The sequence below is a fragment of the Drosophila takahashii genome, chromosome 2L (assembly GCF_030179915.1).
Source record: "Drosophila takahashii strain IR98-3 E-12201 chromosome 2L, DtakHiC1v2, whole genome shotgun sequence".
NCBI classification, from domain to species: Eukaryota; Metazoa; Arthropoda; class Insecta; order Diptera; family Drosophilidae; genus Drosophila; species Drosophila takahashii.
This window is the reverse complement of record NC_091678.1, coordinates 17,185,642-17,204,886: the sequence shown is the minus strand read 5'-3', so window position 1 is coordinate 17,204,886 and position 19,245 is coordinate 17,185,642. Positions and strand designations below refer to the sequence as shown.

Here is a 19,245-nt window from a genome sequence, read left to right as displayed (position 1 = left end):
TTGAAATAATAACTAATTGAATTTTTAATTTAAATAGTAACTAATAAATGTAATTTAATTAAATTTGTTAATTAAATGTCATTTATTTAAATAAAAAACTAATAAATTTAGTCAGTACCTAAAAAATTATTAAAAATGATACAAGTTTTTTAAAGAATTTAAAATTTAATTTTGTGTGGTTATAAAAAATGTAAACGGTAATTTTGCGTTATCCAATATCTATGGGAAACTCAAGTGTGGATAGGTTATTTTATGTTTCAGGAGCGAACTATCGACAAAATATCGATATATCGCACATAATCGATATCGACTAAGTCATCGGAAAATATCGCCAGGAAAACATCACTAATCGGCAGCGGCTGCAATAAATCTCCGTAAAAAACCCAATTAATCCGCGATTTAACCGAGCAAAGGACCTGAATCTGCTCGATATCCCTCGGCGCCGGTGCCTGCACATCAGATCTATTCGCGCGACCCGTGGAACAGTGAGCGCAGCGCCCCGGGGCAACCGAAAAGATAACCTCCAAAGTCTGGACCCAGGCAGCAGATGCACCTGCTCCTCCCCTTCCCCGCCCAGATGCAAAGGAAAAGCGGCTCTAAGTAGTGGATAAACCCGGCCCAGCCATGTCGACCACGTCGGTGGTGCAGCAGTTCGTAAACGGGCTCAAGTCCCGCAACCGGAATGTCCAGAACAAGGCCACCCAGGACCTGCTCTTCTATGTGAAGACCGAGCTGCGCGAGATGTCCCAGGAGGAGCTGGCGCAGTTCTTCGATGAGTTCGACCACCACATCTTCACCATGGTGAATGCGGCGGACATCAACGAGAAGAAGGGCGGCGCCCTGGCCATGAGTGAGTCCTTGGGATGCCCGAAGTTCTCTAGAGGATCTCTCAATGTTTTCCCCCTTTTTCAGAGTGCCTGATCAACTGCGAGGGCAGCCTGACGGCCAGGAAGGGCATTTCACCCTACTTAAACCGCCTGCGAGATCTGCTCCTGATTAATGATGTGTCTGTTATGGAGATTGCCGCCCGCTCTTTGGTCAAACTGGCCAACATGCCCACATCCAAGGGCGCCGATTCCTTTGATTTTGACATCAAGAAGGCCTTTGAGGTGCTCAGAGGCGAGAGGCAGGAGGTGAATACTTAAAAGAGCCCTGCATGAATGGATTCAATGAATTATTCTGAATTTTGAGTTTAATAGAATCCAATGAATTTGAATTTTGAGTTTAATAGAATTGAATGAATGCATGGCATGAATTCCGAAATAATTCAATCGACAATTTCTTTAGAAGAAGAAAGAGCCTTGATATTTGTGATTAGATCTCCATGAATTTTATTTTCTAAGCAGTTAACATTGATTTTTTAAAAATTGTTTACTTTTTGTTCTTAAAAGAAAGTTTAACAAAAATCTGGCAAATTTATACAAGTTATTCGTTCATTCAATCAATTCGAAATGATTTAGAAAAACATTTATTTTATTTCACATAGAATTAAATTAAACAAATGAGAAATTTCATGGCATACTAAGATAAAACAAAAATTGAATGATTCACGCAGGGATGTAATACTTAATATATTTTTCTTCATATTTAAGGTATATATTACTAAAAACATGCTCATTTTCAGTATCGCCGCCACGCAGCCGTCTTTATTCTCCGTGAGCTGGCCATCGCCCTGCCGACCTACTTCTACCAGCACATCCTCACCTTCTTTGAGGTCATCTTCAACGCCATCTTCGATCCCAAACCTGCCATTCGAGAGTCCGCAGGCGAGGCTTTGAGGGCCGCTTTAATAGTCACCGCGCAGCGAGAGAGCACAAAACAGTCGAGTGAACCGCAGTGGTACAGGATCTGCTATGACGAGGCCAACGCCAGTTTCAGTGCGGATCTAACTGCTGGTAAGGAGCAGAAGGGCGTGACCCGAGACGATCGCATTCACGGCGGCCTTATCGTGTTCAACGAGCTCTTCCGCTGCGCCAATGCCACTTGGGAGCGGCGATACACGGCGCTAAAGTCGCTCTTCCCGAAGACCCAGCACAACAAGTTCCTGGAGGCCAGCAGCTCGTCGGGGATGGGCTCCCAGCTGAACACCTTGGTGCCGCGGCTTAAGGTGCCCTTCATCGACAAACTGGGCAGCACACAGACGCATTTGGGCGAGGGAGAACATCATCACAACGGCGTGGCCAAGTTCGCGAGCGTGAGTCTAACGATCAAAAATATCCCCACACACGAATGTATTTGTTATTCTCATTTATTTATTTGTTTATTTGTTTACGTAGAACGTTACATGTAGCTAAAAGCCAATAGTTGGCTCACGCGAAGAAATCAGCTGACCTAAATACGGTTGAAAATTTGTGTGTAATAAATCTAGCAGTATAGTGTTAGGAAAAAGGAGGCTTTATATATTTACATAAATTTTCTAAAATACGAAAAAAACCTACTTACATATCTTCAGAAATATAACAGCTAAATTAAAGCGTAGGAAATTTATATTGCTTGGTTTATATTATCATTTGCTTGTGAGATTATCGGTGTAAACTTACAGATAATTTAACGAAGACCTTTTTTGTATGTAATAATATTTATATTAAAATACTCTCTTAAAACTCTAAAAATTAATTAGTAAAATTTGTTTAATGATTGTTAAACTAATTTACTAGAGAATTTAATAATTGTTAAATTAATTTACTCGAGAATTTATATTACATGGTTTATATTATCATTTTTTTGTGAGATTATCAGCGAAAACTTACGGGTCATATAACGAAAATCTTTTAAAATTAATAATCAACAATTTTAATGATTTTTAAACTAACTTACTAATTTTGTATTCTTTTTATCAGCTAAATTTTGAAAATAATGATTTAGATTTGAATAACTTTAAATCACAATTGACTAACAATCTCTATTTTCCTTAGCACAACGTATTGGAATCTGCCTACGCCCACGAGATCCTCCAAGAGCACTACACTACCATCTGCGACAATGTCCTGGAGCAGCGTTCCTCGAAATCCCCCTATGTGCAGCAGGCTCTGCTGCAAATCCTTCCTCGACTGGCTGCCTTCAAGCGCGAAGTGTTTGTGGAAAAGTACCTGCAAACCTGCGTGTCGCACTTGATGCTGATCCTGCGGGGCAAGGAGAAGGATCGCACCGTGGCCTACATAACCATCGGCTACATGGCTGTGGCGGTGCAGAGTGCGATCGAGATCCATCTATCTGGGATCATGAGCAGCGTGAAGGTGGCTCTGCCAGCCAAGGACTTGACCAGCAAACGAAAGGTGCCAGTGGATCCGGCAGTCTTTGCCTGCATAACGCTTCTCGCCCACGCCGTTAAATCGGAGATAGCCGAGGATGTGAAGGATATCCTCGAGCAGATGTTCTACACGGGTCTCTCGCCAGCTTTGACCGTTTGCCTGCGGGAACTTTCGGAGAACGTGCCGCAGCTAAAGTCCGCCATCACAGAGGGATTGATCGGAATCCTTTCGCAGGTCCTGATGAACAAGGCGGCCGCCGTTCCATACACTGCCCTTCCACCGATCGCCATCGATGCCTCGCTAATGCAAAACGCCGACGGAGCCACCACTGTGCTGGCCCTCAAAACACTGGGAACCTTCAACTTTGAGGAGCAAAACATGTTGGACTTTGTGCAGCGGTAAGCGGTAATTTTATTATCTTTGAATGGTATAGTAAATGTAAATTTCCCCTTCCAGTTGCGCCGACTACTTCATCGTACACGAACAGCAGGAGATTCGTCTGGAGGCGGTGCAGACCTGCACTCGACTCCTGAAACTGGCCGTGCAATCCTCCGAGAGCATGGAGAACTCCAAGACCCTCAGCGACACCGTGTCGCACGTTATAGAGCGCCTGCTAATGGTGGCTATCACGGACATGGACTGTAATGTGCGCATACGTATCCTGCGCTCGCTGGACGAGACCTTCGATGCGAAACTCGCACAGCCGGAGTCTTTAAATTCACTATTTATTACCCTGCACGACGAGATTTTTGAGATACGGGAGCTGGCAATGGTCACCATTGGACGGTTGTCCTCCATGAACCCGGCCTATGTGATGCCCAAGCTACGGACCACCATGATCGAGTTGATCACGGACCTGAAGTACTCGGGAATGAGCAGGAACAAGGAGCAGAGCGCCAAGATGCTGGACCACCTGGTGATAAGCACGCCCAGGCTGATATCCTCGTACATGAATCCGATCCTTAAGGCGTTGGTGCCCAAGTTGCATGAACCGGAATCGAATCCAGGTGTTATACTGAATGTGCTTCGCACCATTGGTGATCTGGCCGAGGTGAATGGCGGCTCCGATGAAATGGAACTGTGGGCAGATGACTTACTCTCCATTTTGCTCGAGATGCTCGGCGATGCTGGGAGTCCGGATAAGCGAGGAGTGGCTCTGTGGACCTTGGGGCAGCTAATAAGTGCAACGGGCAGGGTTGTGAGTCCGTATCACAAGTACCCGGTGCTCATCGACATCTTGATCAACTTTCTGAAAACGGAACAACGTCGCTCCATTCGAAGGGAGACGATCCGTGTGCTTGGACTCCTGGGAGCCATGGATCCCTACAAACACAAGATGAACAAGGGCCTGATTGACAGCCAAAAGGATAATGTGTTGATAGCCTATTCCGATGGCAAGGTGGATGAAAGCCAGGACATCTCCACCGCCGAACTGCTCGTGAATATGGGCAATGCCTTGGACGAGTATTATCCGGCCGTGGCCATAGCTGCCTTGATGCGCATCCTGCGCGATCCCACGCTGAGCACGCGGCACACCAGTGTCGTGCAGGCGGTGACCTTCATCTTCCAGAGCCTTGGCATCAAATGTGTGCCTTATTTGGCCCAAGTGCTTCCCAATTTGCTGGACAACGTGCGCACTGCGGATAATAATTTAAGAGAGTTTCTGTTCCAGCAGCTCGCCATTCTGGTGGCCTTCGTAAAACTGCACATTATCAGCTACATGGGCGATATCTTCAAGTTGATCAAGGAGTTTTGGACTATTAACACACCGCTGCAGAACACTCTAATCAATCTGATTGAACAGATTGCCGTGGCTTTGGGCTGCGAGTTCAGGGATTATCTGGCGGAGCTCATCCCACAGATTCTGCGCGTGCTGCAGCATGATAACTCCAAGGACAGAATGGTCACACGGAGATTGCTGCAGGCTCTGCAAAAGTTTGGCAGTACTTTGGGCTACTATTTACCTCTGATTGTGCCGCCCATTGTGAAGCTATTCGACTCGCCGTACGTTCCGCAACAGGTTTCGCTAGTGGCCCTGGAGACAATCAACAACTTGGCTTGCCATCTGGACTTTACCGACTTCTCCTCGCGCATCATCCATCCGCTGGTTCGAGTGCTGGACGCTGAACCGGAGCTGCGAGACCAGGCGATGATCACGCTGCGCGCGCTGGTCAAACAGCTGGGCAAGAAGTACCTGGTCTTCGTGCCCATGGTGCAGCGCACGCTGAACAAGCACCGCATTGCGGATGCCGAATACGAGAAGCTTCTGAGCCGCATCCAGTCGAACAGCACTTTGGCGGATTCCTGTGGGGCAGGAGAGTCGGGACTTCGAACGGCCAAGATCAAGAACAACGAGCCCTTTGTGACCGACAGGAATAGCAATATCAAAAATTTGCAGGTTTGTAACATCTTTGGGAAAACAAAATCTATTATAGTTTTTACGTTTATCAATGCACAAATCTAACCTATTTGGTCGGTGCTTATTGCTTACTGATTTCTTTGGTAATTACTTTAAAACGGCCTATCTTGTCGCTGAACAAAATGTTCTTTTTTAAAGTAGGACATTTTTTACCCCTCAACATTTTTTAATTCAATAGATATTTGGAAAAATTATCCATAACCAAAAACTTAAAATTTTTTTAATATTTTCCTCATTTTTTCCTCACAAAATGTCAGAAATGAGGAAAATGTTTTGAGGAGAAAGGAGTAAAAAGCATTTGTGATTTTTGTCAGAATAATATTCATCAGCACTGCTTGGTTACTCCTCATTTTATTGTGACAAATATCACCGCCCTATGTTGAAATTATTTTGTTTGAGCAAAATTACAGATTGTGAGGGATATTTTACGAACCCTGTAAAATAGACACATTATATCAGTAACGATAGGCAGATGTCAAAAACTCATTGTGCTAAAAACACGCTGTGTAAAAAAAACACGTCGTGTAAATAACACAAATGAAATGTGTGTGTTATTTATGTTTCTAACATACATATGTAGGCTACAATTTTTAACACATATGTCACTAACTTTATTTTAAACCTAACACTTTGACATTTAACATGTTAATAACACAAGTTATTTACATCGTGTATTATTTTCCGAACCCTTGGTTTGTTAACTATTAATTGGTATTTTCTTTCAGGTTACCACCAACGAACTGCGCACGGCGTGGCAGGTGACTCGTCGCGTCTCCAAGGACGACTGGGTGGAGTGGCTGAAGCGGTTGTCCATTGGCCTGCTTAAGGAATCGCCCTCGCACGCGTTGAGAGCCTGCCGTTCGTTGGCCCAGGAGTACGATACGCTGCTGCGCGATCTCTTCAACGCCGCCTTCATCTCCTGCTGGACGGAGCTCTCGCCGGATCTCAAATCGGAGCTAACGCAGTCGCTGATTCAGGCGCTGCAAGTCACCGACATGCCGGAGATCACACAGACGATCCTTAACCTCGCGGAGTTCATGGAGCATTGCGACCGCGATCCGATACCAATTGAAACCAAGCTGCTGGGCACGCGGGCGATGGCCTGCCGGGCCTACGCCAAAGCTTTGCGCTACAAGGAGGAGGAGTTTCTGCTGCGCAAGGATCCCCAGGTGCTGGAGTCCCTGATTCTGATCAACAACAAGCTGCAGCAACGCGAGGCGGCGGAAGGTTTGCTTACGACCTTTGGCAATGCGGCCAACGAGTTGAATGATCCGAAGAAGGGAAGATGGTATGAGAAGCTTCACAACTGGGATCAGGCTTTAAAGCACTACGAAGGCAACCTAATGACTGATTCCTCGGACCTCGAGGCCCGTCTCGGTCACATGCGCTGCCTGGAGGCGCTCGGCGATTGGTCTGAACTGAGCGATGTCACCAAGCACGAGTGGGAGAACTTTGGAATGGAGGCGAAATCGAGAGCAAGTCCTCTGGCAGCAGTGGCCGCCTGGGGTCTGCAGGATTGGGAGGCGATGCGGGAGTATGTGCGTTGCATACCGGAGGACACGCAGGATGGCAGCTTCTATCGAGCCGTGTTGGCAGTGCATCATGATGACTTTGAGACCGCCCAGCGGCTGATCGACGAGACGAGGGATCTGCTGGACACAGAGCTCACTTCAATGGCGGGTGAATCGTATGAAAGAGCCTACGGCGCCATGGTTTGTGTTCAAATGCTGGCGGAGCTAGAAGAGGTCATACAATACAAACTGATCCCGGAGAGAAGGGAGCCCCTAAAGACCATGTGGTGGAAGCGACTGCAGGGAGGACAGCGACTGGTGGAGGACTGGCGCAGGATCATTCAGGTGCACTCGCTGGTGGTGAAGCCGCACGAGGACATACACACCTGGCTGAAGTACGCAAGTTTGTGCCGGAAGAGCGGTTCCCTTCACTTGTCCCACAAAACCCTCGTAATGCTGCTGGGCACCGATCCCAAGCTGAATCCCAAGAGCCAGCCGCTGCCGTGCAATCAACCGCAAGTGACCTACGCCTACACCAAGTACATGGCTGCCAACAATCAGCTGCAGGAGGCCTACGAGCAGCTGCGTCACTTTGTGAACACCTACAGCCAGGAGCTGAGCTGCCTGCCGCCGGAGGCGCTGAAGCAGCAGGATCAGCGGCTAATGGCGCGCTGCTACCTGCGACTGGCCACGTGGCAGAATAAGCTGCAGGACAGTCTGGGGCCAGAGGCCATTCCAGGGGCACTCGAGTGCTTCGAGAAGGCCACCAGCTATGATCCCAATTGGTACAAGGCCTGGCATTTGTGGGCCTACATGAACTTCAAGGTGGTGCAGGCGCAGAAATCAGCTCTCGACAAACAACAGCCGCCGGGCGTCAGCATGGGAATGGGAATGGCCATGGGACTGGACAGTGATCTGCTGATCATCCAGCAATACGCCGTTCCAGCTGTTCAAGGCTTCTTCCGTTCCATCAGCCTCATCAAGGGCAACTCCCTGCAGGATACGCTGCGCCTGCTGACCCTCTGGTTTGACTATGGCAACCATGCGGAGGTGTACGAGGCCTTGCTTTCCGGGATGAAGCTGATCGAGATCAACACCTGGCTGCAGGTCATTCCGCAGCTAATTGCCCGCATTGACACGCATCGTCAGTTGGTGGGTCAGTTAATACACCAGCTGCTCATGGACATTGGCAAGAATCATCCGCAGGCTTTGGTTTATCCGCTGACAGTGGCTTCCAAGTCAGCGTCGCTGGCGCGCAGGAATGCCGCCTTCAAGATCCTGGACTCGATGAGGAAGCATTCGCCCACTTTGGTCGAGCAGGCGGTGATGTGCAGCGAGGAGCTCATCCGGGTGGCGATCCTCTGGCACGAACAGTGGCACGAGGGCTTGGAGGAGGCCTCGCGTCTGTACTTTGGGGATCGCAATGTGAAGGGCATGTTCGAGATCTTGGAGCCTTTGCATGCCATGCTGGAGAGGGGACCGCAAACGCTCAAGGAGACATCCTTCTCGCAGGCCTACGGACGCGAGCTGACGGAAGCCTACGAATGGTCGCAGAGGTATAAAACATCGGCGGTGGTGATGGATCTGGACCGAGCCTGGGACATCTACTACCACGTCTTCCAGAAGATCTCGCGCCAGCTGCCACAGCTCACGTCGCTGGAACTGCCGTATGTGTCGCCCAAGCTGATGACCTGCAAGGACCTCGAGCTGGCCGTTCCCGGGTCCTACAATCCGGGCCAGGAGCTCATCCGGATTAGTGTCATTAAGACAAACCTGCAGGTAGGCACTACAAAGTTCTTCCAATGCTCTTTATTTGACACACATGTTAAAAACATGAAAAATTGTATTTTACAATTGCAAAGTTGTTGACACGTGTGTCAAATACAAAAGTGTTAAATGTGAAAAATAATTGTTAGCACAGACAGCCGACTTGTGTTTTTAACACAACGTGTTATTAACACGCCGTGTTTTTTACACAATGTGTTTTTGACTTCAAAAGTGTGCTAGTCAAAAAACTTTAACTGTTAGTATAACTGATAACATTTTATAGAATTCTATACTCTGTTAACAGTTTAACATACATTTTTGACATTTTCGCTGTGTTAGAAACATGCTTTGTAAAAAACACGTCGTGTTAATAACACAAATGACATGTGTGTGTTATTTATGTTTCTAACAAATGTAGACTACAATTTTTAACACACATGTCAATAACTTTTTTTTAACCTAACACTTTGACATTTAACATGTTGATAACACAAGTTATTTACAGTGTGTGTTATTTTCCGAACCCTGTTATTAAGTCAATTGCCTTTGCCTTCCAGGTGATTACATCCAAGCAGCGCCCGCGAAAGTTGTGCATACGGGGCTCTAATGGAAAGGACTACATGTACCTGCTCAAGGGCCACGAGGATCTGCGTCAGGATGAGCGCGTGATGCAACTATTCTCGCTGGTGAACACTCTGCTACTGGACGATCCGGATACCTTCCGGCGGAACCTGGCTATCCAGCGGTACGCGGTTATTCCGCTCAGCACGAACTCCGGCCTGATTGGATGGGTGCCGCACTGCGACACCCTGCACACGCTGATCAGGGATTATCGGGATAAGAAAAAGGTGCCACTGAACCAGGAGCACCGCACCATGCTCAACTTTGCGCCCGACTACGATCATCTCACGCTGATGCAGAAGGTTGAGGTGTTCGAGCATGCCTTGGGTCAGACGCAAGGCGACGACCTGGCCAAATTGCTGTGGCTCAAGTCGCCGTCCTCGGAACTTTGGTTTGAGCGAAGGAACAACTACACCCGCTCCCTGGCGGTCATGTCTATGGTGGGCTACATCCTCGGCCTGGGCGATCGTCATCCCTCGAACCTGATGCTCGACCGAATGAGCGGCAAGATCCTGCACATCGACTTTGGCGACTGCTTCGAGGTGGCCATGACGCGCGAAAAGTTTCCCGAAAAGATTCCCTTCCGTCTCACCCGGATGCTGATCAAGGCCATGGAGGTCACCGGGATTGAGGGCACCTACAGGCGAACCTGCGAAAGCGTGATGCTGGTGCTCCGGCGCAACAAGGACTCCCTGATGGCCGTGCTGGAGGCCTTCGTCTATGATCCGCTGCTCAACTGGCGACTCTTGGATGTGGACAAGAAGGGCAACGATGCGGTGGCCGGGGCGGGGGCGCCGGGCGGAAGGGGCGGTTCCGGGATGCAGGACAGCCTCAGCAATTCGGTGGAGGACTCCCTGCCGATGGCCAAGTCGAAGCCCTACGATCCGACGCTCCAGCAGCAAGGCGGCGGCTTGCACAACAACGTGGCCGACGAGACGAACAGCAAGGCCAGCCAGGTGATCAAGCGGGTCAAGTGCAAGCTCACCGGCACCGATTTCCAGACGCAGAAGAGCGTCAACGAACAGCAGCAGGTGGAGCTGCTCATCCAGCAGGCGACCAACAACGAGAACCTCTGCCAGTGCTACATTGGCTGGTGTCCGTTCTGGTAGATCGATCGAGAGATCCTTTACAGAGATCCCCTACGACAACCGGCAACTTACTGAGCGAGATTACCATCTACCACTAACTGAATTGTGCGCAGCCATCTCTGGAGAGGATTCGGGGATGACTGCAATTAGACTCTAAGTATATAATATTTTTATAATTTATGTTAGTAATACGCTTTATTATCTTTTATTTGTGAATACTATTGGAAACCAGTTCCAATTTTGTAAAAATCATTAAAAAACCATGAAACAATCAATAGTTTTCTAATCTTTTAGTGGCATATTAACATAAATTTGATGCTTTCTAATCTTTTAGATTGATAATCTAGAATTCAAGGCAAGAAATTCCTTCAAATCCCGCCCAAAATCAATTAATCCACTCGGGTTGTTATTCATTATTTTTATTTGGAAATCCAATTGCAAATAAATTCAATTTTTTTTTTTAATCACCAAAGACCCACAAAACGTATAGGGCAAACGAACAATTCGATATTCTGTCGTTTTTTCGCGACCAAAAAGGAAAACAAACGGAACATTTGCAAAATTTTCAATATTTTTCAAACATCTAAATTATCCGGACTCCCAACGGGAGCGGCGATTAATGATTACAGATACTTGCGGGCCACCCAAAAAGGCGGGCGCCACAAATAAACTAAATCCTGCACAGTGATTAATTATATTTATATGTAGAAGATAGGTAGACACTAAAACTGCACATTAAACTAGTCCTAGGCATAGCAGTAGGGGTAGGAGGGGGTTCGGCGTGGCCGATTAGCTGTTGTTCCGCTTGCCGCGCTGCTCCTTGCGCCAGGCGTCGATGCGCTGCTTCAGCTCAATGTTGGGCACCAGCATGTCCTCGGTGAGGGGCTGTCGGTTGAACGGGTCGGTGCAGCTGTTGAGCAGATGCCGGGTGATGATCGCCCGGTCCATCACCGTGCCGGAGGGCAGCACTACTGGGTCTGACATGAGGGTGTCCATCAGCGGATCCTTGAACTCATCGGGCGCGTCGGCGCATTCATCTTCAGTCTGTTGGTTGGTAACTGCAGAGAAAATAATTTTCAGATTATTCGAGGGACCGTAACTGTTATAAGTTTTATTTTTAAAATCACACTGTAACCGATATTTTTGATTTGTAAAGTAAAACTCAAAGAATAACTGGCATTTTTTGAGTTTTATAATAAAAGTTGACAAATAACAGTTATTCGTCGTGATCAACAATTAAACTCAAACTTGGTTTAAGGCGATTTTGTGGGTAAAACAAATTTTAAAAAAATATAGTTATAAAATATGCACGGTTGCCTTTTCTAACAAATTTTTAGTAAGTTATATAAAACATGGTTATCATGTTTTTTTAATTATTTCATTTTTTCAAAAATGTCAAGGGAATAACTGTTATACATAAAAATCAACAAATAACTGTTATTTTTTGAGTTTTATTATAAAAATCAAAAAATAAAAATCATTACGGATTTGTAAACTACAATGGCTAATAAAAACAGTGGTGTATTTAAAAAAAATTGTAGGACCCTTCTTTTTTTTAAGAAAAATTTACAATAACAGTTATTTTCGGTCCCTGGATTATTCCCATTAAATGACCTCAAACTGAATCTCTTACCATAGATCTCATGGGCTCGCTGTGTTAGCGCCTTAAAACGTTCCACCTCAACCGCCGATCGGAGGGCCAGGCGTTTGATCCTCGACGCTGCTTCATTGCAGATCTGCACGTCGAAGGAACGCTCGTCGGCGGCCAGGGCCTCAGCGAATCTATCACAGTCCAGGTGGAGATATATGTCGAAGATCTGGGCCAGCAGACTGCGTGGCTCCCAGCCGTACTTGGCCGGGTTCTTGACCTTCAGGTCATTGCACTTCGGCCCGGCCAGCTGCTTCAGATTAAAGTTTAGCATGGAACTAAGCCGATCCACAAGCTCGGCGCGCATGAATGGCTCCTTAATGTCGCTCTGTAAGAGATTAAAAGATTACATTTCTGGAATTTATTGGGTTGCCGCTTCTCTGCTCACTGTCAGATAATGAAACAGGTCGACTGTCTCGCGAGCCAGTGTCAAGTAGGAGCGACACTGGCGCTCGTCCGTCGCCAGCTGGGTGAGTCGACTTTGCTGCTGCTCCGCGCTCATCTTGCTGAGGTTCGCCTTGTCCGACAGCAGCTGCTGGGTCTGATGGATGCGCTTCAGGTTCTCCAAGCACTCGTCCAGCAAAAAAGTCGTATCATTCATCAGCATATTGACGAACTTCACAAATTGATTGCCCACCCGGGATTCACAAATGACGGCCTGCCGGTGAATGGGATTCTCCCACATGGATTTGAACAGATGGCTAATATGATATCTGTAATGGGAGAATATTGTATAAATTATTTGATATTTTTAGAATCGTTAAATGTATTTAAAGAAAGTTTACAAATTAAGGGGAGTATTCTGCCTATATTGTACAATGAATGTTTGCAAACGTGCATTTATATTTATATTTAAATAGTAAAAATAAGCTTTTCTTTGGCAAAATAAATTATTTTTTTAACAATTTTGCTAATTGCGTAATTTTTAAATGGAGATTTTGTCTCCAAAAACTAGAGAGTTTATGGCACATTACAAATTAAGCTTTAGCCAATGAAAGTCAAGTTCATATGGGTTTATTGGCATGCTTACCTTATGGTAAACTTATCGTAAAACTCAGTGCTTTGGCCCGTTGTCTCCACATCCACATAGAACCTCATCAGGGCGCTGACCAGGGCGTTTTGGGCCAGCTCGTGGTTCCACATCTGTTTGAAACACACAAAAATAATAATTTAGTAAAGTTTTTAAACCATTAAACCAAAAACCTACCGCTGTGTTGACCGAGTTGGCTGGCTTAAGGGAGAACACAAACATCACCTCGACCAGCTTGGCAGTCACATAAGGGTTCTTAATGAGATGCGAGGCGCAGACGCAGGTCAGCAGCCAGGTGATGATCGAGTGGTCGATGCCCTGGCGGATGTCCACGTTTGCGTGCTGCATGGTGAACAGTATGAACTCGGCGATGTCATCGATGTACCACTCGGGCAGTGCGGAAAATGCATCCGATGGCTTCAGCTGCTGCACGGGCAGCTTGGAGATGAAGGGCCCCTCGATGGGGCGTCCCTCGAACTGGTATAGCATGAACTCGCAGACAGTGGAGTAGAATTCCGTGCATCGCTGGAGCAAAGCGGGATCCAAGAGCGTGATCTCGCTGCAGGTTTTCGAGCTGAAATTGGTAAATGTTTAGGGATTAGATCAAAAGTTACAGTGAAATAAAGTGACTCATTATGAAATTTCGTATGCGTCACTGATAAGAATTAGAGCCCTGCGTAAATCATTCAATTTTTGTTTTATTATAGTATGCCATAAAATTTCTGATGTGTTTAATTCAATTCTATGTGAAATAAATTAAATGTTTTTCTAATTCATTTTGAATTGAATGAATAATTTGTATGATTTTTTTGAATTAGCCAAATTTTTCTCTGCTTTCTTTTGAGAACAATAAATGCATGTTAACTGCATAGTAAATAAAATTCAGGCAGATTTAACCACAAAATGATGGCCCTTTCTTCATCAAAAGCAATTGTCGTTTGAATTATTTCGGAATTCATGCCATTATTCATTCAATTCTATTAAACTCAAAATTCTAATAATTCATTCATAGAAAACAAAAAATTTAAAATAATGCATTGAATCCATTCATGCAGGGCTCTAATAAGAATATAATGAAAACAATTATTTTTGAAAGGCTTCGAGAACAAACTAAACTCTTACCGATTAAGCTTCCTCAGCTGCTTCTCCCAGCGCTCCTTAAACTGATTATTACGATTGGCGTAGCGCGAGTTGACCCAATGCGGCTTGGTGCGGTCCAGCTCGTCGATGAGTTTCTGCAGCTCCTTAATGGCGCGCACCTTCTGGCGGTAGCGCTGGATGGCGGGCAGGTAGCCCAGGTGATGGGCCTGAAGGGTGAGGAACCAGCACTGCGTCTGGAAGTTGGCGTTCTCCACGGACTGGCTGAAATCGCGGGCCAGGAAGTTGCGGTACTCCTCCTCGCTGTAACGAATCTTCGTGTCCTGCTCGATGTTGACGAGGGAGTTCTTGTAGTAGTGGAAGTTCGGCTCGATGCGGTCCAGTTTGATCTTCACCGACAGCTGCTGCAGCACGCTCATCAGATTGATGACGAATCCGTCTCTGGCCAGAAGCTTTTCGTCGCTGGCAAACTGCACGCGGCGGTCGTTGTGGCGAAGGATTTTGGCGATGTACTCCAACGTCTTTGGACGGCTGCTGGCATTCACACACAGCGAGTGGAACACAACGTGCATATGGGTGCGCATGGAGTGAAGTTCCTGGATGGTTAAAAGTAAGCAATTGATTAAGAAAATTAAATAAACCATAGAATAAGAAAAACTCACCCAACGCAGCCGGGAACTGGCAGCATCTTCAAGCTTATTCTTAGTGCTAAACTCGGCAAACTTGACGTTTTCCTCGGCGAACAGAGAAACGGAGAGGAAGGGTCCCAGGAAGCTGCACTTGACTATTTCCCGCCCCGAGATCTTTGTGCAGATGGGGGGCAGGAAGTTGGGCTGCCTGGACACGAGATCTGCGATGGGTCGAACGTTGCCCACCTTAATAACCACCAGCTTGGCCAGCCACTCGATCTGCTGCACGCTGATCTTTGAGGTGCAAATGTTGCGCTGCATTCCCGCAAAGAGACCACGCAGCACCTGACTGAAAATGGCATCGAAGGCATCGCGATCCTGGTGCGTGTGGGCTATCAAGTCGATGAGAAACGACTCGCTCACCTTGTCCGTGTACATCAGCTCCAGCAGAGCCGACTGGTCCATGTGCCCGTTGAGATTCTGATGAATGCGATCGGTGAGCACCAGGACGGTCATTCGCATCACCTGTTCGAAGGCCAGCTGCAAGGCGGGCTGGCTGACGGCCGTCTTTCGGGCGCATTCCGTCTGATAATTGTGATAGCAACGGATTAGATAGCGCAGCACGCTGTGCTTGGTGGTGGTCACGATGCTCAGCACCGGCGGAGCTACGCAGGCTCCTCCAGCTACCTCGCTACTCGTCGTTTCCATAGGGTTAGGAGCTCCGCCAGCCGCTGTTTCCTCGCTGGCTGCGGCATTGGCCAGAATCTCCTGCACCTCCGTATCATCTGACTTGATTTTCTTGGCCGACGAGAATTCCTTATCTTCTGTCAAAGCGGAACCGCCCTCTCCCTCGTTCAACTCATCATTGTAAATCTTCAGGGCCGCCTCCATTAGCACATTCGATACAATGCACTCAAAGTCGAATCTGCGACTGGGCTGCTGCTCCAGGAAGCTGGCGCTCTGGGCACAGATGATGGAACCGCTGCCGTACTCATTCCAGGTGGCATTCAGCAGCCGCGAGAGCAGCTGCTCGTTCTGCTCATCCGCACTCTTGGTTGGGCTGCCCACAGACTCGATGGCCAGCTCATGATTTCCAGCCGAGATCTGGCAGCTTTGGAGAACACTCCGCTTCGTGGCCTCGGTGACTGGCAGGCTGAGGGCCGGCGTCATTTCCACGTCTTGCACCGGTGTCGAGGCCACCGACTTCATCTCCACATCCATGTCCGGTTTGCCGCTTAGCTCCGACCAGGCGGGCGCCGAAACGGGTGTGGGTGTGGGCGTGGGCAGGGACACCTCCTTGTCACTCGGCGTGGCCTCGCGCACCAGTCGAGACTCGCCAGAGACATTGGTCCGTGGCGCCTTTTCGGGACTCGGAGTTAAAGGCGCCAGGGCGCTCTGTATGCCACTTCGGGCGGCCAAGGTCCGAAGACGACGGGCGCGCATCTGTAAGACATAGAATGGTTAGTTTATTAAGATACTTTCTTAGCTTATTATAATGTAATCTAGTTAAAAGCACTGAATTTTCTTAAATACATTTGTCTATCTAAGAAAATGTATCTGTTCTTCATACTTTAACTTAATATTAAAATTCCTATTATAATAATAACTATTATTGGGTCTAAAATTGGGTACAACTTTAAGGGTTTGATTTTTAAACAATCACCAACTTATTAGTCATTGGCAAATGGTTATATGTTATAAATAATGGCCATTTTTTGTTACGAATTAAACTATAAATTATAATAATTATTAAAAACTGTTGCACATCGCAAAGTGGGCTATTAATACAGGTTTTACAACTGAATAAATGTAATGTTGTTATTATTATTATACAATTTAATGCAATCATTGGTTATGTGAATATTTTTCTGTCTACAGTAAGCCGCTTCCTCGTTTACAAACACGAAAATAAGTCAAATTTCTTATTCCTAATGAATTATAAATTGGTTTTGATATAATTCTATAAGTTTTTAACAATCTCAAGTTATTGGTTATTTGCAAATGGTTATATGTTATAAATAATTGCAATTTTTTGTTACGAATCAAACTATAAATTATAATAATTATTAAAGGCCAATAATACAGGTTTTTGATACAAATAAATGCAATTTTGTTATTATTGTTTTACAATTTAAAGCAATCATTGATTATATGAATATATTTTTGTTTACAAAAAGCCGCTTTATCGTTTACAGCCACTTTGGGTAAAGGTATTCTGTTATAAGCTGTTAAGAAGCAGAATTTTTTATTCTTAATGGTTTATAAATTCGTTTTGATATGATTCTATGATTTTTTAAAAATCTCTAAGTTTATAATTTTTTGTTACGAATTAAACTAGAAATAATAATAATTATTAAAGGCCATTAATAACTAAATAAATGAAATTTTGCTATTATCATTGTACAATTTAAAGCAATCATTGGTTAACTGAATATTTTTCTGTTTACAAAAAGTCTCTTCATCGTTTACAACCACTTTTGGTAAAGGTTCCTAAATAAGAAGTACTTGCCTCTTCGGCGGACAATTCGGCGACCACAACGGCCTCCGCCGGCTGCTGTGGCTGCTCCTCGGGTTTATGCTCCTCCGGCTGTTGCTGCTGACTGGGCACCTCGCCCGGCGCCTGCTGATCCTGCTCCTGCTCCTGATCCTGCTCCTCATCCTCCTCCTCCTCCATGGGCTTCTGCGGTGGCTCCTCTTCCGGCATTTCTCGGATCCGTTGCGAAACGATGCGCAGTTGCTGCTACCAAATGGTTTTTCTTTCTCCTCTCCTCTCTCTCTGTTTTTGTTTGTTTGTGGCGTAGTTTTTCCGCCGCTTCTTCTCCTGCAAGACGAGAGGCGATGATGTGGGTTAATGAACCAAACAAAAGCACGCGCAGTCGACAAATAAATAAAGAAAAAAAATACAAAATCCAGCGGTCAACGTCAAGTTCAAGAGGAGACAATGCCGCCTTCACCAGAACCAGATGGATGGGATTCGCTGGGTGATTGGTGATTTCTCTTTGTGAGCAACTACGCACTTTATCTTTATCTGGGGGCCAGGACAACTGACCTGCCGCAAAATCAAAATCAACATCAAATTCAGACGCAGATCGGCCGAGGTTGACAAAAAATGCACTGCTGCAACTATTTATAGAAGGGGACTTCTTCTCACCTAAACAAGTGCAGTAAACAATATCATAACATATGCGAATCCGAATCCGAATCGGTTCGGGGAAACCTTATATAACGGGGCCAGGAAGAGCCGATCGGCAGGGAAGATATTATATATAATGTACAACAGACCCACTCCCCCGAAAAGTAATCTGCGCATTTGAGGAAGCGAATAAAGTACACAAAATCGAGATATATAATCGGGGCAATAAGGGTGAGAGACGTCGGATTTCGGGGGTTGCGGGGCCTCGATATGTAGGTGCTCTTACCTGGACTCCGCGGACTGCGACTTTCACCTGCTGCTGCGATACGGATTGGTTATGTTTCCGGCTCCTAACTATTGCATTTTACTGCCCGGGCCCCGGAATTTCTGTTTGGCAATTCCCAAAACCAACTGCGACTGGTGACCACGCAAAAAATTTCTCTTTTGTTCCGATTCGAGGATTGGTTATCGGCCCTCGGCTGGCTATATCTCTCGGGAACACCCGGTTGGCGGTCAGATATGGTCACAAGGGAATCACTAGCGACGCTCTCGGCTCGGCAAATGTGACAGACTTCCGCACCGAGCTCAAATAAAATTACTTTTAATTTTTTGGGTTTCGCGTCCGTCGTCGAACTCAGTTTCAGTTTGTCTGTCCGACGGTCACACTAGCCGTTTGTGCTGGTCACACTTAGGGATGGAACGCTAGGCGATAGTTGCTTTAACCCTGGATGGGGCGAGGTAGTTTTTATGTGGTTTCCCTTAAAAAGTGTTAAATTAATAAAACAGATAGTTTTGAAATTTTCAGAATATATATTTTTAATTGGGGTCTGAAGAATTGAGTGGAAGTTTTGTGGTTTCCCCATAAACTGATAAATTTAAAAACCAAATTGTTTTAAATTTTTAGAATATGTGTTTTTAATTGGGGTCTGAAGAATTGAGTGGAATTTTTGTGGTTTTCTCAAAAACCATATTGTTTTTAAATTTTTAGAATATGTGTTTTTAATTGGGGTCTGAAGAATTGAGTGGAATTTTTGTGGTTTCCCCAAAAAC

General features: G+C 46.0%; 2 protein-coding genes across 2 annotated transcripts; one reads left to right on the top strand and one right to left on the bottom strand.

The window, feature by feature from the left end:
* Window positions 1–327: 327 nt before the first annotated feature.
* On the top strand, window positions 328–10,928 carry mTor (serine/threonine-protein kinase Tor). Its single transcript, XM_017157252.3, has 7 exons — window positions 328–850; window positions 913–1,133; window positions 1,625–2,194; window positions 2,916–3,649; window positions 3,708–5,649; window positions 6,396–8,960; window positions 9,506–10,928. Exons 1-7 carry the CDS (start codon window positions 625–627, stop codon window positions 10,676–10,678), a joined length of 7,431 nt encoding a protein of 2,476 aa, XP_017012741.2. The 5' UTR covers window positions 328–624; the 3' UTR covers window positions 10,679–10,928.
* A 131-nt stretch (window positions 10,929–11,059) lies between these two features.
* Window positions 11,060–18,854, bottom strand: Ube4B (Ubiquitination factor E4B). The gene is made up of 9 exons (XM_017157296.3): window positions 18,482–18,854; window positions 17,572–17,883; window positions 15,096–16,505; window positions 14,458–15,029; window positions 13,513–13,909; window positions 13,336–13,448; window positions 12,694–13,018; window positions 12,291–12,633; window positions 11,060–11,715 (listed from the first exon to the last, which is right to left on the bottom strand). Exons 2-9 carry the CDS (start codon window positions 17,764–17,766, stop codon window positions 11,447–11,449), a joined length of 3,624 nt encoding a protein of 1,207 aa, XP_017012785.2. The 5' UTR covers window positions 17,767–17,883; window positions 18,482–18,854; the 3' UTR covers window positions 11,060–11,446.
* Window positions 18,855–19,245: the final 391 nt, after the last annotated feature.